This window comes from Amborella trichopoda, chromosome 2, assembly GCF_054954075.1.
Source record: "Amborella trichopoda isolate Santa Cruz 75 chromosome 2, AtrichopodaSantaCruz75HAP2 v2.0, whole genome shotgun sequence".
NCBI classification, from domain to species: domain Eukaryota; kingdom Viridiplantae; phylum Streptophyta; class Magnoliopsida; order Amborellales; family Amborellaceae; genus Amborella; species Amborella trichopoda.
In genome coordinates, this window is record NC_142337.1 from 10,296,119 (window position 1) to 10,320,255 (window position 24,137).

Below are 24,137 nucleotides of genomic sequence, written 5' to 3' on the forward strand. Positions count from 1 at the left end.
AGTATAAAGTTTGTAGATCCGAATCTGTATTCCCACCATTTTTATGGATTCAATCTTCAAGATGTCTCCATCCTTTGCTGCATTTGTATCTGGTCTTTAGAGAATAGATAGGGTTGCTGATACACATTTTTATTTTTTTTATTCGAAATATATTAAACACAAGGGAAAGCTATCCTTGACCCATGCAGAAGAATCAAAGAATATGCTGGACCGCCATGGTTGAGGGAACCTAAAGGTCAAACTTTCCGTTTTCAACAATGAAGGGTACAAATTACATTCAGTATACCGCTGCTAGGTGGCTGTGTCCGGCATGGTATGGAGTCCCTAAACATGAAGGAACAATTGAGCATTTTAAATCTGTCCTGAAATCCTAAACATGTGCCACAAAGTCAGATTGAACAAACATTATATACCGGAGAGAGCATTGAAAAACCACTCTGTTCAAGGGCAGAAAACTAAGTTGCAAGAAAAAATGCCTTCAACCTGGAGCTGCAAATGGGCCGAGTTAGACCGTCTGTTACTTCGGGAGGACCCAAGCCCTAAACTGGACTTGAAGCGGGTTGGGTCCAAATCCACCCCAACCTAGAGCCAAGCAGGACAGTAATAGAGAACATGCCCTATAATCTAGTAGGGTCTTTGATCAAGGGTCCAAATAGGTGGATCGACTTGGACCCAGCCGCATGTCACACGTGGGTATCCTTCTTGGCCCTTGACCAATAATTTGAATTTCTTTTTCAAGAAAATTATGTTTTTTCTTTTTTAATTTGAAGAGAGTTAAGGGTTCATTAATATTAATAAAAGGCTTACTGAGAAAAAAGCAAAATACAAATTAGTATGAACCATCAAATATATATTTTAAGATTTTCAAATAAATATTATAAATTCGGAAAAATAACCTCTACCCCCTTCCCCGAAATTTCCATCCCTGTTAGGGCCTTGAGTTCACCAAAATTCTTTGTACCCCTCTAAAACAAAAAGATCAAATTTATAAAAAGAACAAAGAAAAATAAAATTGAGGGGCTAAAAGTCTCTTGAGGGGATATAAGGGATTTTCGTGAACCAAAAGAGGGCTAATAGGGATGAAAATTTTGGAGAGGTAATTTTCCCTATAAGTTATAGTATACATAAACTGGGTATTAGAACTTGATGAGTAGGTCACTCTGGGACCGCCCAAGGTGGATCTGGACTAATCCACCGGGTTGAGATCATGACCTAGACCGGGATTAGGTTGCTTTCCATTACGCTCCCTACCTCCATGTGACCCATATAGGCTTCAGCCTACAAAAAATGTGTATCATTGACTTAACACAAACAAACTAAAACACATCATAGCAATACCAAGCAAAAGTAACGGATAAACTTCAAGATTGTAACATTATATTTCACCAGGTGTATATCATATAACAACAAATACAAAACTGCACTTGAGCAAACACAATGCACCATAATTTATTCTAGTCGACTAGTTTAATGCATGAACCACAATTTCCCCTCTTCTTGAAAATGAATACAACAGCCTGCATACTATGGGAGAGAGAAAGTATAAAGAAAGAACTTCACTAGACCTCCAAAAGTTTAATTGCGGTCATAACATCCTTATCTCCACGGCCACTACAGTTGAGAACAACCTTTGTTGCATCGGGTAAAGTTGGGCAAAGCTTCTCCAAATATGCCAAAGCATGGGAGGTCTCAAGGGCAGGGATAATGCCTTCTAATCTAGATAACCTCTTGAAAGCTACAACAGATCAAAAACCGATACTCCATTAGATATAACCAAATCGAAAGAAAATAACTCCATATTAACTTATCATGAAATAAACCAATAATCTAAGAAAAACCATTATTCAAGGGCAGAGGTAGTGACAAGATGAATAGCCAGTGGTAAAATGCATAACAAAGAGAATCAGTGTCAGCTTGTGTAGATCACATGAAATAAGCCTCCACAAACACGTAAAACCCCCTAAAGCAGGGTAGATCAAGGCCCATGTGTACTAATATCAGTTTAGTGCAGGAGCAGAAAATTCTGTCAAGATCGGTGTTTGGTTAACTAAATTGTAAAATCAGCTCTACTAATATCAGTTTAGTGCAGGAGCAGAAAATTCTGTCAAGATCGGTGTTTGGTTAACTAAATTGTAAAATCAGCTCCACTTGCCAATATCTCAGTCCTTCAGTCTAAAAGTATGCAATCAGGCAATCATATCATGTATCTCTGTAACAATCTAAATTTTCCCAACTTCACATACTTCAGCGGCCCATACTAGTGTAGGATTGCCCGACTCGGGCCGGGTACCTGGCCATAGGCTGGGTCCAGGTGACCTAGACCCAGTCCGGGAAACCAGCCCGAGTCGGGCATGTACAGGCTAGGCACAAAAGTGTTTGAAATTTTTTTAAAAAAATACAATAAAGAAATCTCAATAAATATGTTTAAAGCAAAATTAAACAAAACACATATAAATGAGGTTAAAAAAGTAGTGAAAAAAAGAATTTTTGCAAAAATCAATTTGGTGACCAGGGGTATTTTAGAAATAATCCAAAAAATAAGGGAAAATGTAAACATAAGTATTCATAACCAAAATGCTTTCCAATCTTTGCCAAAATGACATAAATTTTTTTCCAACTTGGGAACTTGACCACCAAATCCGGCTTAACTGGACCTGCCCATGGGCCGGGTCCCGTTCGACCCGTCCAGTTTCTCTAACACTGTCCCATACCTATTAATTTGCAAGAAAACTTATTTTAGTTTACTACATGCAGTTAACTTCTAGGATTAGGCACCGTTTGTAAATTATCAATACTAGTTGTAAACAGCACTTCGGGATATTTCTGATTTTTATGAAACAAGGAACCTCAGTATCAAGTCAAAAACCAATTAAAGAAGCCTTGAAATACATGCAGGTAAAATATAACAATCAAAGGTCACTCTTACCATCCAGTGCCTCCTGATCAGTAATGCTATAGTACTCAGCACGGCCAATGTCCTTCAAAAAGCTATGTTCAGGTCCAACCCCAGGGTAATCCAACCTAGATGAATTGCAAGAGATAAATGGAGTCAAAATCTGTGTATTCAAACATGAGCATCAAGCAGGAAAAAGCAAGCAAATTAATCTAGAAATGGAAAGAAGAGAAAAATTTTCAAGTTCAATATGTAGAACCCGACTCTAAGATATCAAAGAAACCCTGCGCATTTAGAATCACAAAAGTTTCCAAAAAGTATGGCCAAGATCTATAACTCAGTTCCTTCAAGATATCAAACTCCAATTCCCCAAACTTTCCAAGACCAAGACCAGCATCGAAGTTCAAATTACCCAAAAGATTATAAGGGCCAAACGCTAAACCTTAAAACCCAAGACATCAAAGAAACATAATTTTCTTGTTTCTTACCCAGCACTAATTGAGTGTGGCTCAACAATTTGCCCATCCTCATCCTGCAACAAGTAACTCATAGCCCCATGAAGAACACCTACCTCCCCCTTAGTCAATGTCGCAGCATGCTTACCACTATCTAGGCCAAACCCAGCAGCCTCCACACCAATCAACCTTACATCTTTGTCATCAATGAACTCATGAAAGAGTCCCATTGCATTCGAACCACCACCAACACAGGCCACTAATACATCTGGCTTTCCACCCCATTTCTCCAAAGCCTGTTTCCTGGTTTCTTCACCAATGACTGCATGAAACTCTCTTACCATCATTGGATACGGATGTGGCCCTGCAACAGAACCGAGAATGTAATGTGTGGTCTCTACATTTGTTACCCAGTCTCGGATAGCCTCCGATGTGGCATCCTTCAGTGTTGCAGTACCAGCATGGACACCTCTTACCTACATGAAAGCAAACTGCTCGTCAATAGAGAAAGAGTAAGACAAACTACTCTGATAAAGGAAAATCATAAACCGTTACGAGAAAAATGAATGACCAAAGCACAGGAGCATACAATAAGGGACTTCAAAAATCGACAAACAGGTCTTAGGATCAGTTTATGATGTAACAATCGGCATCAGTAAGATGGTTAATACAATTCAACAAAAGAGAGAGAGCATGTCATAGACCCACAATATCCATTCTAAACAAAAAAGTCCACTTAAGGAATCACCCATCTGTCAGTGCTGAGAACAAACCAAGCGATTACTATGCATAATACTCCATTCTATTGAATCCAAGTTCAGCAATTGTGTGTGCACAAATAGCATTTCGCACCACTGTTAATGCATCAGAAAAAACATAGCACAAAGTTTAGGACTGTCATTTCTCCAAACAAAAGGGGAGGACAGTTTTGTGGCTACTATTGTCAAACTAAATGTTTGTATAGTAGCCAATGTTTCAGATCCTTCTAAAATGTATTCAATTTCGGAGAAAATTTGTGAAAAGGGAGTTTCATTATCTTAATGGGAAAAGACGTGCGCATTGTCAAAGAGCAGTACAATTTTGTGGCTACCATTGTCAAAGCAAATGTTTGTATGGAAGCCAATGTTTCAGATACTTCCAAAATGTATGTCAATTTGGAAGAAATTTTTTTAAAGGGAGCTTCACTATTTCAATGGGAAAAGACATGCACCCCCTCCCCAAAATTGCTTCCTGTTAGACCCATGGGTCCATGGGAAGTCCGTGGACTCCCTCAATATTTTCAAATTTGGACATTGACCCCGGTCCCTACATTTTCCTCCATCAAGTTACATTTATCCCTTTTCTTTCGATTAATAAAAACAATCATCCCAAAATAATAATTGAGGTTTCCAAGACAGAAACTTCCATGCAGCCGCCTCTCTTCCTTCACAAAAACCTCCCATAAACCCACCTCTCTCCCTACCTGCCTCCCTCCTCCCATAAAACCCTCCCCCTCTCCATCTCTCTTCTTTTACACATACACACACATTACCCCTTTTCTCACCCTCGCTCTACACCATCCTTGGTGCTGTCTCTGTTGCTCCACCCCTCCCTAATTTCCTCCCTCTCTCTTCCTTCACACACAGACACACACACACATTACCCCTTTCCTCTCCCTCTCTCTCTCTCTCTCTCTCTCTCTCTCTATGTGGCCCATCCTTAATGCTCTCTATCCATCCTTCGCTCCCTCCCCCTCTCTCTCTCTACCCCATCCATAATGCTCGTTCTCTTTCTCTATCTCTCTCTCTCTCCACCATTCCATGAATCAGGGGTTCTCACATTCTAATCTTTCCCCCAAAACTACATGATTTCTTCTTCTAATCTTTCTCGTAAGACTTTTATATTTTGTAAATTGTAAATTTATTGCGTAAACATTTTTGGGTTTCGTAGATGGCTTCGCTCCTCTTCCAAGAAAAAGAACTTTAGAGGAGTACAACAATGCTGAACCTTCCCTAGAAAGTGTTACCATGTTGATTGCAACTTCTTCTCATCCACCATATTTCGTAATATTTATTATGTCTTTCTATTATAGGATCTATATTGTTATCAAGAAATCAGTGAGGATTTCTACTAATGGCTCCTCCTTTTTGTCTTGCTAGTGTACTGAAAGGGCAAGCAGAGCCCATCGAGACAGGTTCCTGGAAAAGATAAGTACTGGACATAAACATCTGATATCTTCTTGAATGTGGATCAAAAGTTTTGTATGGACAGGAAGAAATATGTTTCTTGATGAGAGAATCAGTGTGATTGCATCTGCTGAAGTAGCCGTGCTACGTTTTTCTTCCTCCGAATCTGCCGTAAGAACTCCTATATTTCATGTGATGCAATTATTCATGGTTTGCAGGAGCTGGTCTTTGGTCCTAATTGGCCAAAAGCTCATATAATTTCATGTTATTGAGGGATTTGAACCTGCCAAGTTTTGATCAAAAGATAAAAGAGAGGAATAGGGTAGTTTTAGGAAAGAGTAGAGAGAGAAAGCATGGAGGATGGGGTAGAGAGCGAGTGAGGAAAGGGGTATAGAACGAGAGTGTATGTGAAGGGAAAGATAGTGTATGTGAAGGAAAGGAGAGGAGGCAGCGGTTTCATGGGAGGCTTTAGTGAAGGAAGAGAGAGAGAGAGAGAGAGAGAGAGAGAGAGAGATACACAGAGGTTTCTGATTTGGAAGCCCTCAATTCTTAGTTTCGGATGGTGGTGTCATTAACTAAATGAACAGGGACATAAATGTACATATGATAGGGGAAAGCTTAGAGCAGGGGGTTGATGTTCAAATTTTATGGGTCCACAGGGTTTCCGTGGACCTGAAGGTCTAACAGGGAGAAATCTTTTGGGGGGTCGCATCCTTTCGTTATGTCTTGGAAAAATCAGTTGAATCCACTCAGACTAGGCCAAGTCACTCAGCACCTCGTTGAGACCTGAATCCCCACCACCACCACCCCCGCCCCCACTCATGTAAGGAGGTACTATTCACCTACTTGGTCAAGTTACTACAGTAACTCACCTGAGATAATCGGAAGTCGACAACCTCACCCAGTTTGTCAAAACTTGCCAAGTCTGACATTTTTCAAAAATAAATGGAGGATGGAACTGATCTCACTTTTTGCTCATTTCTCTTCAATCACACATTAGATGGAGCCCAGACTTTAGATGTACGGAGGTACAATTCACCTAATTGGTCGAGTTACTACAGTAACTCACCTGAGATAGTTGAAAAACGACAACCTCACCCAGTTTGTAAGAACTTGCCAAGTCTGACATTTTTCAAAAATAAATGGGGGATGGAACCGATCTCACTTTTTTCTCATTTCTCTTCAATCACTCATTGGATGGAGCCCAGACTTTGGCTGTAGGGTTGTTTGCATGATCTATTGAAAGGATCAGATTTGAGGGGGCAAAAGTAGATTTTGCTGATTTGAGAAATCAAATTTTTCGTCCAAGGTTTTGGCCAAATTCGAAAAGTTGCAAGTTCTTCGCAAAAGTTGCTCAATCTTTGAAGAAAATGTTACCTAAGCCTATCTTTGGGTTCCTTATAGAATCATAGGCCTGTGTCTCACAAAAAAAACCCACTAAATATCTCAGATTTGTAAGAATTGAAAATTGAAATATTACTCAAAAAAATTTTCAAGAGCTCGAATCAACTAGATCAGAATTCAAATACCAAATTTAATTTAGAGGTCTCAATTTGTGGTGTTTGGGGACCCTATGACAAAGATTGGAGGCGTTGATTCCAATCAAGCACAACTACTGGAGGATCAACTTTGGAATTTTGGGTAACTTTCAATTTGCTTTCATACAAGAGAAAGTCTCCCGTCCACATCACATGGACAGTGGAAGGGTGTACAAGCATGCTTCCAACTGTTTAGATCAGTATGCTGCGACTTGGCTGACTCCACACAGACTTGGCCGAGTCACTCAGCCTTGCCCTATAGGCGAAGCGAGCCAGGTGTACAACTTGCCATGCTAAAATAGAAGTTTAAAAAAAGGTATAAAATCGACAAGAACAGCTCTCTATGCCTACGTTTTTACACTCTCTCCATCTCAGTTATTCCAATCTTCTCTTTCTTCATCTGGTTGCAATTCTCGTCTCCAAGCCTTCATCTCAATAAAATCAACAGGAATATTTGGTTTCAAAAGTGTATTATGTGTGGTATTGACAGGAAAACAGGGCCTCAAGATGTGGTGGTCCGTGTGGGTGCTGCAAGGGAAAGGTAGAGCAATATTACAACAAGAAAGTGTGGAGCTACAACAATGTATATGCTGATGGAAAACCCACTCAAGGTGGCTTCGCCTCCACCATTGTTGTTAACCAAAGGTAAGCCCTTCTTACCCTTTTCTAGAGAGAGAGAGACACTTTTTCATATTTTACAGGGAGAGGAGCAAAGACTAATCAACAGGGGTGAGAGAGAGAGAGAGAGAGAGAGAGAGAGAGCAAGTTGTAGTCGTCGGGTGGGGAGAGAGATGGGGGGTGTGGGTAGAGAAAGAGAGGTGGTGGCTGGATGGGGGTGGTGGGAGAGAGGTGGTAGGTGGGTCGGGGAAGAGAGAGAAAACAAGACAAGTGTAATAAGGGAGTAATAAGGGGTAGAGATATTCTCTTCCTCTCGTTCTTCCTCCCCTCCTCCCCTCCTTTCCTCTCTTCCTTATCCTCTTCTCTCCTCTCGCACCTCCCTCCCTAACTCGCCTCTTCTCTTTATTCTCCTCTTTCTCTCTTTCCTTCCCCTTTTCTTTCTCACCCACTTTTTCTCTACTTCACTTAATCCTCTTTGTCTCCCTATTCTATGCCCACACTTTCCTTTGTCTAACCCTCTGCTCTCCCCTGTGATCTATACCTCCTCTACTCTCGGGCTAGAACCATGACCCCTTAGCTTAACCCTTAACCTCCTCCTCCTTGCACATTGTTGGTTGCGCCCAGCCGACGATTCAATCACGAGAAGCACCACCCGGCCCACATGTTATATTGCCTAATGGAGTATAACTGAATAGACCTCATCAATGGATGAGTCAGCTTACGACTGCGGCTTTCTTCAGTAAAGGCCACTTATTTTTTGGACTTAATTGGCTCTTCCTCTCATCTATACTGGTTACTAGGTATTTAGGTTTTCAGCCTTGGTCTTTTAATTTCTTTTTACTTGTATGCATTCCTCACCCCCCTCTTTACCCTCTATTATTCTTTTATTATCTTTTCCCCCTATCTGTACTCTGAGCACCCAGTTTGTGGGCTGCCTTCTTCCTTTTTAATTTGGATGTAATTGCCTCTTCTGTTATAAAGTTAACCATTTCTCAAAAAAACAAATAAGAGAGAGAGAGAGAGATGTTAGGTTGAGAGAGAAAGGTGGAGACACGTGGCCACGGAAGGAAAATTCTTTTGTCCACATGCCCTCTTTCATCTTTAATTTATTATTTTCTCTTTAAGTTTTTGTTTTTTGAATATATAGAAACTTGGGCAAGTCCACTTGGACTCCCAAGTACCTAGCCCGAGGGGAGTAACTAAACACTAGTTTAGATTAAACAAGGCCATACCAACAGCCACAAGCTAATTTCGTTTTTTATTTTTTATTTTTATTTAAAAATTATCTTTATCTGAAATTCAAGGGTATTATGGTCTCTTTTTTTATTCATAATATTTTATTATTTTTTTTATGTGGTGCGCCATATAAAAATACATATAGACCCCAAATTTCAGATAAATATTTAAATAAAAATGAAAAATAAAAAGCAAAATTTCTTTGTGGCCATTGGATGAGACTAGGTTTAATTTGAAAGGTTGAAGGGCGAACGTCCACATCATGTGTAGGCTATACCATACCTTCATATAATTCATTTTTTTTTTTAATTAACATCACTCCCTTTAGTAATATTTCGGTTATTGTAATTTTTTATTTATCCTATTTTTCCATTTTCTATGAAATTTCTATACTTCTCAGGGATTTTAGGCCAACTGGGGGGGAACTTAGTGAGACCATTTGGGAACTGCTGAACTGACTCCCTCCAGGGTCATGCCAAGTTCCAAAGCAAGTAAGAGTTAACTAACCTTGCGTCAATAGATGCAAGGACAACATCACTTAGCCCACCCTTGAAAACCATAAGGCACAAAAAATACACACAAATTGTAAAAGGAGAAGAATAAGTAAAAATGATCATACCGCCTCAACAAATTACTCAAGCAGTCAAATCAACTAATTTATAAGCAAAAAGGTTATGATCATTCCACTTAAGTACCCCTCAACTGTTTTCACAATACCCAAAAAGGCCCCTGTTCTAGGACCAGAATCCTGAACAAGGAGCATTTCAGAAATTTTACCCATCGGTTAATCACCAAAATGCCACTGCTTGTTCCCTTTCCAAAACCAAAACAAGAAATGCTGATGATAGGAACACATGTTCCTGTTTTGGAGCCCAAAACAAGTGGCCGTGCTTTCACCATTTCACTGAGGCCACTTAAGTTGAGCCAAATGATGTAAATTGCCCATTCTTGTTCCGGGTTCCAAACTTAAAAGAAAAAGAGTTCAATTAAAAACAACATGTTCTAAGTTTGGAACTCAGAACAAGCACGGGTGTTTATTTCATTTGGCACAGTTAACTTAAGTGGTGCCAAATAACCAAAACGCCCCTACTTGTTCAAGATTCCTAGCCCAAAACAGGGGCTTTTGGGTATTTTTTTAACAAAATAGTTTGAGATACTTGAGTGGAGTTATCTTTCAAAGGTAACCTACTTTATCCATAACAAATTGGTTGATGTGATGTTTTTGAGTTGGTTTGACCAGCAAAATGATATTTTCCTGTTAAAAAACACATTCAAGTTCCAATAAAACAAGAAATAGTTTGTTCACTATCTAGAATGTCTAGCTCTGATCAACAACTTAGTAAATGAATTAGCAAGATACTGTGATATTATATATGGAGACTAAAAAAGCCTTTCAAGTAGTATCTTTCTAATACAATAGGATTCCACCTCAACATGCTACATCCTGTTTCTTATCGAAACAACAACAATAAGAATCACCACAACACTGAAAATGTAGCAGCAACAATAGCACAACTAAAGCAACAGTATGACTAGCAACGGTATAATTGGCACAACACTTGAAACAACATGAATGCAATTAAATTTGGACAACATACAAATGACCCAGAGGTTAAAAAGAGTATGATTGCTGCTAAAAGTATCCTCATGATATGGGGTAGGAGATGAAACTTTGATCTTTATATAGTGCACAAATACCCTCACTGAGGGTATGGCCCTTAATAGAACAAATGGCAGACCAGGATTCATGTAGCCGGCCCCAATTAGTTTGGAAAAAGCTTTGACGATGATGATGATATAGTGCACAAAGATACTGCCACTACTTATAGCAAACATAGCTCGATTCTCTGCCTTTTCACTGGATTTGGACAGAACATATTGCTACTTACCGTGCCAAGACACAGGAACTTTCTTTTCTTCTTTCTATACACAGTCGTAACTCATCTTGTAAGCAACCAGCACAATAAGAATGTGTGTAAGTTTTTTTTTTTTTAGTTGGGGGGGGGGGAGGAGGGGGAGGGGGGGTTGGGGGTTGCACGAAATGGTGCATCTCATTGGTCAATATGCAGTCAACAAGGTAAGCAGGTGCACTTCTTTTGAGTATTGTGTTTATAATCCTCTTTGACTCTGCCTGCAACCTCATAAACCATTGCAAACCATTCCTCATTATCCAACCAAAGGCTTCCTACTATTCACTACATGCTCACAGGCCTTTAAATAAATCATGTAAAATTGTATTGGCAACTTCAACATTTACCCACTCAATGAAAATGTCAGTTAATTGCATATTTTAACTATAAGCATCTACTGTGAAGATGCCTTCCATTTAAGAAGTCATTCCAGTACCAAAGAAATTCTTCTGAACCTAGGAGTGGTAAGATGGACCAATTAAGTTCATCTCATAATGTTAGTAGGCTGTACATGATTCTTTGACAGGATCCTTAACATTAGGATGGAGTTCTATTCAACCCAGGCTCTCAGTTGGAGTGGATGAACTTCTCAGAGAGTGCAGAGAAAAAGGATGACACAGAAAAGTCAAGCATCAAATAGCAAGTAAAACAATCAATCCTGATATTAAATGGAGGAAGATGAATTTACTCGTATATCAAAGGGAGGGAAGAGAATAGAGAACATTTAATGCATGGGCAAACTAAGCCAGAGGGCCGAAGCCAATAAGGTCGCATGCAGAAATTGTTCCCAGATATTAAGGGAAACGAAAACATATATTGATGTCTGGGCAACATCATAGTTTTTTCTTCCCCACCTAGGCAATACACTTGAAAAGAGAAAATGAGAAGATAGGTTGGCAAGTACAACAGGAGAATTGGACCTCATGATAAATGACAAAAGGGAAACTACTGAAGCTACCAATCAAAAAAAAAAGAAAAATATGGACATTAATGACTATTTTTTTAATGCTAACTATTTGACCCTCAATGATTGATGTGGCTCCAAAATGTGCTTAGCATAAAGTCCTGGAGCAAGCAATAGGAATGCAGAATAGTGAGACCCCAAATTCCAGCATCTGAAGTAGAGCATGTTTAGGCTAGCAGGGAGCACATGATGTAATCCTGTCTTGAGCAATGGCACATGATATTTGTCATGGCCCAGAGGCCAGAGGTAAGTAAGCTACAATAATAATATACTCGTACTGATAGAATATACTTTAGCACCACAAGATTTTAAGTTTTAATCCGAGCTCACCACAATTAAACAAACAAATTCAAGTTCACAAAAATTGTATAAAAATGAAAATAACAAACAACCAGTGAGACCAATGATGCCCATTAGCATGTCAATGACTTAATATACATCTCTAAAAGTCAACGCAAAAGGGAAGCTTGCTTACTTTTCTGGGCTAGAAAAGTAACAATGTTTGCTTAGAAAATTAATATACTTCTATCTTTTCTCACTCCATTTTCTCTATTGTCCACCCTGTCATAGAAAAGCTAAAAACCAAACTATCAAAGGGATTTAATTTGATAACTTCTAACATCAAAATCAAACAAGACAGAGAACACAGTCATAGGTGCCACGACCCGTACATATTAAGAACATACCTCAGCTCCAAGGAGACGCATTCTAAACACATTTAGAGACTGTCTCTCCATGTCTTGAGCCCCCATGTATACAATGCATTGCAAACCAAACCTCGCACATGCAGTGGCGGTTGCAACTCCATGCTGACCAGCACCAGTCTCAGCAATTATGCGCTTCTTACCCAGGCGCTTTGCGAGTAACACTTGAGCAACCGCGTTGTTGATCTTGTGGGCCCCAGTGTGGTTGAGATCTTCCCTCTTCAGGTATATGTGGGGCCCCTCACCATTGGGACGCTTATAGTGCTCTGAGAGTCGCTCCGCAAAGTATAGGGGGCACGGGCGGCCAACAAAGTCTTTCAAAATCCCATTTAGTTCATCCTAAAACAAAACCAACAGAATCAATAAAGACAAAAGGCAATAAAAGAGACTTCAAAGGAAACCAGATATATATCTACATGGAATTTTTTAAAAGAGAAGTTAAATAGAGACTTAAAAATTCAAAAGAATGTTAAAGAACGAGGTGAATACAATGTATGTGCAGGTTCTTATCATGACCAGAGTATCACCTCGAGAAAGAACCAATAAACTGTAGATGATATCAATGATGTATTAAATCTAATAGAGATTATAGGACACGTATTCTATGCAGCCAGCCCGCATATTGTAGAAATGAGGGCATGGCAATAAATATTTTTTCAAATATAATTTGATCCTGATTTTTAGAGAATATATAATCTTTAACATGGAGATCATGAATATGAAAAATAAAAAAAAAATAAAATAAATTGACAACTAGAAATAATAATCATTTGGACCGTTAGTTACAATTGTTTTTAGATGGACCACCTATTTGCATCCATCTTTAAGATGCATGCTTTATACATTTGAACCACATATTCTAGAAATGCGGTCCAGCCCACATGAAACAATTTTCCAGGGATTACATGCAATTGTGAAGTAACAAAAGACAGACCCATAAAGCTTCATCTCCGGATCACTAAAACAATTGGCACATGAGGCGTAGGTCTGAAATCATTTTATTTCATATTACAAATAGAAAGTAAAACAAAATAAACCAATAAAATCAACCAATTATTTCTACAAAACCATGGGAAAAAACCAATGCATGTAGAATGAAAGTTTTAATACAGAGCTCAGGCCCAGAAAGAAAGTTTTATTTTTTTTGAATTAACAACTCAACAGCAACGCCCATTTGTAAGGGAAACAGCTCAAACATAATAAATATAAATTCGACATTTTTTCGAAGAAAAGGATCGCCACTTTGAATAATTTGTTCATTTATATATTGCATTCCAAATTACGCCATAAAGTCTACCTATCTGCATGCTATCACAATAACTTATTTATGAGTTTCTCTAACTTCAAAACATCCATAAAATGATAAAAGGTGAGTTAAAAAAATAAAAAATAAAAATATAGCCCCATGACATGGATGGAAACAAATCGCCCTAATCCAAAATTACAAGATGAACTAGTTGCGCTGTGCATATCAATGCAAATCTATAACAGTGATAAACAGTGATTTCATCAACAAAGACCCACATTTCCAATTCTCTAGATATACATGAAGCACATATAAAAACAACCCATTTCAAAAAAAAAAAAATCACTAACATACAATAAAAAATAGAATAAAGTCGGCACAAATTTACCTTAAATTCCTTCTCTTTGACAAATTTTGCAAAAGCCGACTCCAGCTCAGTGAGAGCATGCATTAGGGTTTCAGGAACATATTTTCCCCCAAATTTTCCAAACCGTCCAAATGAATCAGGCCTCTGTATAACTGGGGAAACCTCCATTTCTAGAGTTGGGTTTTCAGCGATTCTACATATAACAGAACCAGAAGGCGTCACAGTGGAGCTAAAGGCCAAATTGCTAGGATTTGTGGGAATCAGGACACCATTGAAGGAGGAACTTCTGGAATTTATAGCAAAGTGAAGGCCATTACTAGAACAAGAAGCTGAGTACATGGCCATGGGTTTTGGTGTATAAAACTCCTCAAAAACAAGGCTCTGAAGAACTGGTATTTAAAATGGAGCGTTTTCTGAATTCTCCATATGTGGAAGGCGAGGACAAAAGAAAATTACAGAGGGCCCTCGCTTTTTTGGATGAATAACCCAAGCGAAATTAACGTAAACAGAAAAAAAAACCTTTTTATTTTTTGAAGAGAAAAGTTTAAACACAGCCAACCTCAAAACTATAAACCGACGAGGCTGTTTTAAAAATGTCATCAAATTGATCATCTCGACCGATGGTTTAAAAAACGGATCGGTGACCCGGATCGGGCATCCAAAAAATAGATTCGGATATGTGAATCGGTGATTCGGATTGAAAATCGGGTGAATTGGTAAGAATAAAGCTAAAAAAAAATCCGAAAAAATTATTAAAATTCATTATAAATATTATTTTTTAGGAATTCAATAAGAAATGAAGGTACTCCATTAAGAATTTTCATGTTTTTGAATGAATATGCGAATATTGATATGTTCTTTCCCTGCATGAACCGACATTCAGCATTTAATTTACATCACACAAATGGGTAAACATAGAATTATCATGGAATAAGTATATCAACATACATGGACTACAATAAAGTATAAAATTAGTAACATACGATCTAAAAATAAAATGATAGACGACGTTGTTGTTCTTCTTGGTCACGCTGGTGCCATTGATTGAATTCGTTTGACAATTCATTGATTCGATCTAAAAACGAATCATCGATATTAGCAGGCGTCTGACTATTCTCAAATCCCTGAGTGTTAGTGTTTTGTTGTGTTCTCAATCCAAAATCCCCGAAGCTTGTCCATCTTTCATGCTCACCTTCACTGTCGTGCTCATCCCTACACTGTTGCTGTTGGGACTCGATATGTGAATAATATGGCTGGGATAGGGTGGCCTCAGAATCATCATCTCTCTCATTTTCTCTTTGAATAATATAGATTAAAAAAAAAAATTAACAAATTTTCAAAAAAAATCGATCATGGATTAAAAAAAAAAAATCACAAATTTTCAAAAAATTCTATCATGGATTCCAAAAAAAAATTTGATCATAGATTTTTAAAAAAAAGCACAAATTTTCAAAAAATTCTATCATGGATTACAAAAAAAAAATTCGATCATGAATTAAAAAAAAAAAATCACAAATTTACAAAAAATTCAATCATGGATTACAAAAAATTCAATCATGGATTACAAAAAATTCGATCATGGATTACATAAAATTCGATCCTGGATTACAAAAAAAAAAAAACATAAAAAAACAAAAAATTCCATCGTGGATTACAAAAAAAGAAAAAAACAATTCGATCATGGATTACCAAAATTCAATCATGGATTACAAAAAATTCTATCATGGGTTACAAAAAAAACAAATACAAGAAAAAAAAACAAACATTTCGATCATGGATTACAAATAATTCGATCATGGATTACAAAAAATTCTATCATGGATTACAAAAAATTCGATCATGGATTACATAAAATTCGATCATGGATTACATAAAATTCGATCATGGATTACAAAAAAAAACAAACAAAAAAAAACAAAAAATTTGATCGTGGATTACAAAAAAAGAAAAAAACAATTCGATCATGGATTACAAAAAATTCAATCATGGATTACAAAAAACTCTATCATGGGTTACAAAAAAAACAAAAAACAAAAAATTCGATCATGGATTACAAAAAAAAAAAACAAACATTTCGATCGTGGATTACAAAAAAAAAATTCGATCATGGATTACAAAACATTCGATCATGGATTACAAAAAAATCTATCATGGGCTACAAAAAAAAAAACAAAAAACAAAAAAATCGATCATGGATTACAAGAAAAAAAAAACAAACATTTCGATCATGGATTAAAAAAATTCGAGCATGGATTACAAAAAATTCTATCATGGGTTACAACAAATTCGATCATGGATTACAAGAAAAAAAAACGAACATTTCGATCATGGATTACAAAAAATTCGATCATGGATTACAAAAAATTCTATCATGGGTTACCAAAAAAAAAAAAAAAAAATTCTGCTCTTCCGTACGGGACTCGCCGATTCACTGTGCGGGACTCGTCGATTCCGTATAGTGAATCGGCGAGTCACTGTGCAGAATCGTCCGGTTCTCTCTAGAACTGGACGATTCCCGTTTTTTTCACGGATTCAAACCGTCCATGGGGATTCCCGAGTCGAACCGGGCGAGTCCGGTTCGACTCGGCATTTTTTTAAACACTGATCTCGACATTAAGATGCACGGACACGAAAAAAAAAAAAAGTGGATTTGGAGTTTTGAAAATATTGCAGGTTGTCTCGTATTTTATAACTGTAAATTTTCAAGATTTTCGAGTTTTAATAAATCTCTTCATGTGTAATATTTTTAAAAAAATGATCTTGTAGGGCTTTCTCACACTCACTCATTGTGTAAGACTTCAAATGATCACCATTAAATTTGGTACGGATCTATAGAAAAGTCAAGTTTCATATATGATTTTTTTAGAGATCTATGTCAATTTTAATAGTAATCTTTTGAATATGAATGCGGGATGGTCCTATAAGATCATTATTCTATTTTTTAACTAAATATGAAAATGTAATTTAAGGCAAGCACAAATTGAAACTATATTTTTGAACACTATTTGAAAATAGGTTTTAATTTGATGGTTAAGTGCCTTCACACCCTTTTTAAAATTATAGGTATTTTCCATTTTTTTACCCTACTTGGTTCCAAGCCGGTCATCCCAATCCCAATCATGGACATGGCACAAAGGTTTTGTTTGATTGGCAATAAATATAAGAAAAAAAGTTATATAAGGATGCAACTTTATAATATAGAACTACGGATGCACCTCAAAAATCTATCAGAAAATATTGTTTTAATGTTGAAAAACCCTTTGATTGATCATCTCAACATCAAGATATATGACCATGAAAAATAAAAAGATTTTAAGTCTCAAAAATAGTGCATTTTACAACATATTATCTACACCATCCATTTTCAAGATTTTCATATGTTTATAGATCTATTTAATTTTAACCATTTTTTAAATTTAAAATTTTATAATTAAATATAAAAATAGATTTTGAGATAATCCTTAGAACATTTTACATCAAAATTATATACCATGATAAAATTTGAAGATGCACCTTACCTCTACACCTACGGATGCATCTATATGCCAAATGCACCCTAACTTTTGCCACATATATTTCATGAATCATATTAATTACCTCTAAATATATTTTTAAATCAGGTTTAATAATAAATAAATATTAAGGTTTTTTTTCTTACTTTCAAGTAATTATTAATGTAGAAATAACTATTTAACTATAAAAATGTAATTCCAACTCCATAATTTGCATTTTTGCATTTTGAATTACAATATTTAATGGCATAAGTGAAATTACTTTATTCATATTAGTAAATATGTTATTTACTTATAAATAAATATTTTCCTGAAAAATTGTTGTGACTATATTATTTACTTATAATATTAAATATATTATGTACTCATAAGTAAATCTTATCGAGGGAAATAATGAAAAATAAAAAAATAGAGATAACATTATTTTTATTTAAATGAAATTATAGTTTCCATAGCATGTTCCACAAACATAAAAATATGAGTACTATTAGTATTAAACATAGAATTATTATTATTAGATATAATGACAATGTCATTATTTAGTTAATTTTACTCGTTGTGTTTTTTCTTCTTTTTTGCATTCTCGGTTATATTATTTACTAAATTAATTGAAAGGAAAATTTACATAAAAGACTTTTTAAATATTTAAAAATAGTCCCATATATTTTTTATTTTTCATTCAAGGCCCATTTTTTAAGCATAAAGTTTACTTCTAATTTATAAAATATCTAGAGGTAGCTTAGCAATTTTATTTATTTTAAATTATTTGTAAATATTTTCTACAGCAGTGTGATTGTAAAAAGCATGAAAATACCAAATTTAAGCTTAATATAATATATAGAAAAAATATAAACTTAATTTATATTATTAAAATGGGACTTCATTGTAAACTATGAAATATATGAAACTATTTTTAAATATCTAATAAAAAACAAGACTTATATGCAAATTTTCCTAATTGAAATTCTCTTTGCTTATATTGAAAAATATATTATTTACTTATACATAAATATTTTTCAGGAATATTGCAATAATTTTTTTTGTTTATAAGTAAATGGAAAAGTAGTACATAGAGGATACGCTTCTGCAATAGCATCCCCCTGACACACTAAACTTCAATCTTGTAATGCCACAAAAATTTAAAATTGACGATATCAAAATTATATAAAAAATTCATATTTTATTTTTAAAATTTATCTTTCTTCTAGATTCATCATGGTAAATACTTTCATAATTAAAAATGCAAAACATATCTCTAAAATAGATTTTGGAGGGAGGACTTATTTAAAGCGAAGCGATAAAAACCATGTTCATAAATGAATACATTATTAGTAAATAGTTAATTATATTATTTAGAGAGCAAGTTTTTTTTGAAATTGTAAAAAAGTAAGGATGGAAAAATGTAAAAAATAGATAATAGAAAACATAAAAGAATAAATAGAGAATGAATTTTTTGCATTTATTAATATAAATAATTTTGTAATTTTAATTATAGTTTTATTCTATATATAAAAATATAGTTTGCGACTACGCAATTATTTATTAGAAAATAATTTCTTTTAATTGAGAGAGAGAGAGAGAGGGGTATGTTTTTTTATTGGTTTAAGTTGGGGGGAGGGGGCGTACATGCCCGGGTTGGTGTGCCCGGTGGGTGAGAGAGAGACGTGCTCGAGTTGGCGAGAGAGAGATATTATAGTAAGCATTTATTACATGTCTATTTTAAAAAAAAATCATAAATAAATATTTATACTATCTCAATAAAGAATTATCTACAAAGACATCATTTTATTTTTTTTTCCAATAAATGATATCTTTGTAGACAATCCCTTGTAATAAAGGCTTTTATGGGAAATCATAATTCTCTTTGATACAAATAAGCATTTTCTTATTTGAATAGTAATGGTCTTAATTTTCTTAAGGATATGGTTAGAGACAAAGCAAGAATTATTAGAAATTAAAAAATATAAATGAGGAAGTAAAAAGAACATGTCAAAATTATAAAATCTCCTCTGGCTTAATATATAGTAGATAGATATAGATAGATACGGGTCCATGCACAATGACTTAATATATACACAATGGATATGTATTCATCAAAATTTACTTGTCTTAGTACATGCATTAACCTGTCATTTCCCTATGGCACATCATTCTATGAAAGGATTCTCCTCTCTGATTAATGCCTTATTTAAGCTACCCTCCATTGACCACTTGCATATCAATTAGCACGCCTATGTTACAATGCTCTCCTAACTTTGGCATGTTTAGATTTGGAAATGTAGTTTGTGCATCAGGGGATGCACTTCTACAGCAGCGTCCACTAACGGGCATAATGGATGTTAGAAAATGGTAGCCCTAAAAAAATTTAAAATTGATGCTATTAAAACTATGTTTAATTTTTTTTATTTTTTATTTTAAATTGTATTTTTTTTTCAAGTTCCTACTTCATTGAGATGGTCATTCTCTATAATTTTGTATCCATAATCTATCTTTAAAATATATTGTAGACAGAGGACTCATCTAAATAACGAGAGTAGTCTATGAGTTAAGGGACACATTCTACATTTGCACCCCCCAAGGTGTTGGGCATTCATCTTTAAGATGGATGTAAAGTTGAGGTCCAAAATATTCCAAAATATTTGTTTTGAACTTTTGACTTTTTTTTTTTTTACTATTTACATATTTATGATCCCAGTGTTATATATTAATAGAAACAAAATTCAAACAAGGATCTTCTTGATCGTGCTTTGATACTCGGTGTCAAACCTATTTCTACATTAATGGCAATGAAGAATAATATTCATGAGATTTCTAATATATTTCCTAATCCATCCTTTTATCGGAGCATTATTGGTGCACTCCAATATATTACCATAACACGGCCTGATCTTTCCTATAGTGTTAATAACATGTGTCGACTTATGCATATCCCTACAATTATACATTTTCAGGCAATGAAGCGGATTCTTCGTTATCTCAGTGGTACACAGTCCTGTTGTATAAGAATCATATCAGACATTTATCTTAAGTTATATATTTTCTTTGATGCATACTGGGCTGGGTGTCCAAACACTTGTCATTCAATCACTAGTTTCTGTACCTATCTTGATTCTAACTGCATATCTTGGAGTGCTAAGAAACAATCCATTGTGGCTCGTTCAAGTGCTGAAGTGGAATACCGATCTATGGCATCCACTGCTGTAGAATTGACATGGCTTTCTTTTATTCTTCGAGATATTGGGGTGTCTCTTCTTCAACCACCAACATTTTTTTGTGACAATATTAGTGCTCTTTATATAACAGTTAATCATGTTTTTCATGCTCGGACAAAGCACATTGAGTTAAAGTATCATTTTGTATGTGAAAAGATTGCTCTTTGATTACTAATCACTCGTTTTGTCTCTTCTCGCAATTAAATAGTTGATATCTTCACCAAACCTTTGCCACGAGATGTTTTTTGAGATATTTGCTTCAAATTCAAGCTTCAAATGCCTCTTCAGCCGAGTTTGAGGGGGAATAATAGAAACAAAATTCAAACAAGATAGGAAAGTGACTATTTCCTTTTGAGAGGATGACACAAGATAGAAAAGTGTATATTGCATGTAATAAGATAGGAAAATATACGTATAATTCTTTACTATTTCCTATCTTTTGACTTTTAGTCACCAAGTAGCATGCCTCTCTCTCATACAATCATGTTTCATATTTTAAGCGTTATATCTATACATATTAGGAACATATAGATGATGATGATGAGATATATGTTTCTATTTTTATATTTAACTTCAGCTCCAGAAATACTCCTAGGAGGTGCTTCAAGTACCGGACCGCACATAAAAATTTTCCATAAAATTCTGTTTGGACCTTGAAATACCAGACTGACTTCTCTACAAATGTGGTGGATGGCACTCTAATCGTCAAATCAAATTTGGCTCGGTCCGGGCCATCTTCTTTTTGGTAAGTATTTCAAGCGTTGGACCAACCAAAAAAAGATAAAAAAGACAAATTCACCCGAAAGATCTAAGGCACTAGGGTTTGGTGGGGTTTTGAAAGAGAGAGGTGGGGGTGGGGATTGAGTTATAAAGAACTCCACCCTATTTATTTTATTTGATCAATTTTTATTGAGTTATTCCTATACTTGAAGTGTTGAATCAAAGATAAGATAATATGACACTCCAAGTGTAGGATTGACTTAACGCAAAAAAGTTGTCAATACGCAAAATCGAACTGGAATGATTAACCGGATATGGGGCCAGAACCGGTTTAACCGGCTTAAAAGGTACACCGACCGATTCAATTGTTCTAATCGGACAAGTCCCGAGCAGTCAAACAATTGTTGAAAAAAATAAAAAAGATGTAAAAAAAATATCTACTAAAATATGAAAGGCATATAAAGAATGATTAAAACAAAACACATTCAAATGAAGTAGAAAATTAATAAAAAATAGATTTTAAAAGTGAGTGTTAATGACCAAAACAAGTTTTAATGTTTACCATAATGTAAAACTATTGAGAAAATGTATTACAAATCAAATTCCTTATTTTTGAAATTTTATAGATATTTTTTTGAATTTTTATTTTTAAAATACTGACCGATTACCAAAACCGCTTGAAACCGAAACTGGCAATGGGCCAGTTCCGATCTAACCGGGCGTTACCAACTATATCGGGTAGTTTTTCAAACGATGGTTATGACATCCCAATATTACTTTGAAAACATCGGTCTAATACTTCAAGTATCAGATTGAGTTTTCAAATAAAAATTATGCATATAGTTTAGTAGGTAAAGTACTAAACTAGAGGTATTTTAGGCAAACATAAAAAATTGACATGAAAAGAGAACCGTGGCACAAAATATGAAAAACTTATTATTATTTATAATAACTAAAAAGAAGAAGGAATTTCTATGTTAATTTCCCTATCGGTAATACTTAAAATAAAATAGACAATAATGAGTTCTTCTAGATCTCTTGCAGACCTTTTATATCCATTTTTCATAATCCAAAAAAAGTGTCACGGGACTTTGAACACGAAAATTTTTACACCCAACCACTTCATTTCACACCAAATGATTAGTATGATTGTGGCTTTTTTTACAAAAGATAAATAGTTTTATTACCCATTTTTTAAAAAAAAATATATATTAAAATATACCTAAGAAGTTAACTTATTAATATAATATTTATTTGTGAAGATTATAGATATTCCTTAATTTCAACTTTCTACACATCCTACCCACAATACTTTTTCTATTATACTCAAATCCTAACACTATTTTTCCTTGTATTTATCCCTCTCTCTACCTCTCTTTCTTTCTTTTTACCCATTTCTCTTACTCTCTCTATCCTGCCTCACTCTATCTCTCTCTACCCTCCCTCATTCTTTTTCGCTCTACCACTCACATGCCCATAATGAAGTCTGGCACATTTTTATGTTTTGATCGAAATTTTTTTTACCGTCCGACATAAAAACATGCTGAACCGTAAAAATAAAAATTGATCTGGCATAAAAACATACCGGACCACATTATGGGCATATAAGTGATAAAGAGAGAACAAGTGAGGGAGGTTAGAGAGATAAGGAGAGAGTGAGGGAGGGTAGAGAGAGAAAGATAGATAGAGAAATGGTGAGGGATGGTAGAAAGAAAGATAGATAGAAAAATGGGGAGGGAGGGTAGATAGAGAAAAGATGAGGGAGGGTAGAGAAAAAGAGTGATAGAGAGAGAAACGAGCAAAGAGCGAAAGAGAGATAGAGGATGGGTGAGAGGTTTTTTGGTAACTAGGGAGAGTTTGAGAGAAAGAAATATAAAAGAAGTATGTTGAAAAAGGGGAAGTAAGAAAATACAAAAAAAGCATTTTGCTTTCAAAATGCTTCGACTATTTGACTGGGGATAAATACAAGGGAAAATAGTATTGGGTTTAAGGTATAATAAAAAAAATATTGGGGGTAGGATTTGTAAAAAGTTGAAATTGTGGGGGATTTATAATTTTTTCTTATTTATTTTTATTTAATTTCAAGAATCCCATCAAAACATACATAATCACAAGTTAGAATAATTGAAAATGGGTAATCTTAAGTCATTTGGATAAAATTCCAAAAGAATAATTCGATTGGCTTTGTTCACGTGATAAGCATATACACTTCAGCGACTTATATATCCTTATAATAAAGGGGCATGTCCCAGTTGTGTACCATCTAACTTCAATGGACCACTAGTGCATGATGTACTTTTCACATGTCAACAGTTGTAAATCTTTTTTGCCTGTGGGTCCAATGATTATTAGATGTCTTAATACAAAAGAACGAATCAAATCCATCTGAATGTAAATTTTTTATGCCTGTGGGTTCAATGACAATTACATGTCTTAATACAACAGGACGAATGAAATCTCTTTGAATGGGAAGTCTGATTTCAGCAAATGCGTGCAAACAAACAAGCTTTTTGGAGGTCCAGACAAGCATTATACGCCCATTCAGCCACGCGTGTTGAATAGTCCTCTTATCCAAGGGCGTGTTTGGCAACTCGAAG

General features: G+C 35.3%; 1 protein-coding gene across 1 annotated transcript; it reads right to left on the bottom strand.

The window, feature by feature from the left end:
- Nucleotides 1-1,348: 1,348 nt before the first annotated feature.
- LOC18447906 (tryptophan synthase beta chain 1) lies at nucleotides 1,349-14,494 on the bottom strand. The gene is made up of 5 exons (XM_006857991.4): nucleotides 14,118-14,494; nucleotides 12,466-12,822; nucleotides 3,382-3,824; nucleotides 2,927-3,021; nucleotides 1,349-1,735 (listed from the first exon to the last, which is right to left on the bottom strand). The coding sequence occupies exons 1-5, from the start codon at nucleotides 14,439-14,441 to the stop codon at nucleotides 1,560-1,562; spliced, it is 1,395 nt and encodes a 464-aa protein (XP_006858053.1). The 5' UTR covers nucleotides 14,442-14,494; the 3' UTR covers nucleotides 1,349-1,559.
- Between the last annotated feature and the right edge of the window lie 9,643 nt (nucleotides 14,495-24,137).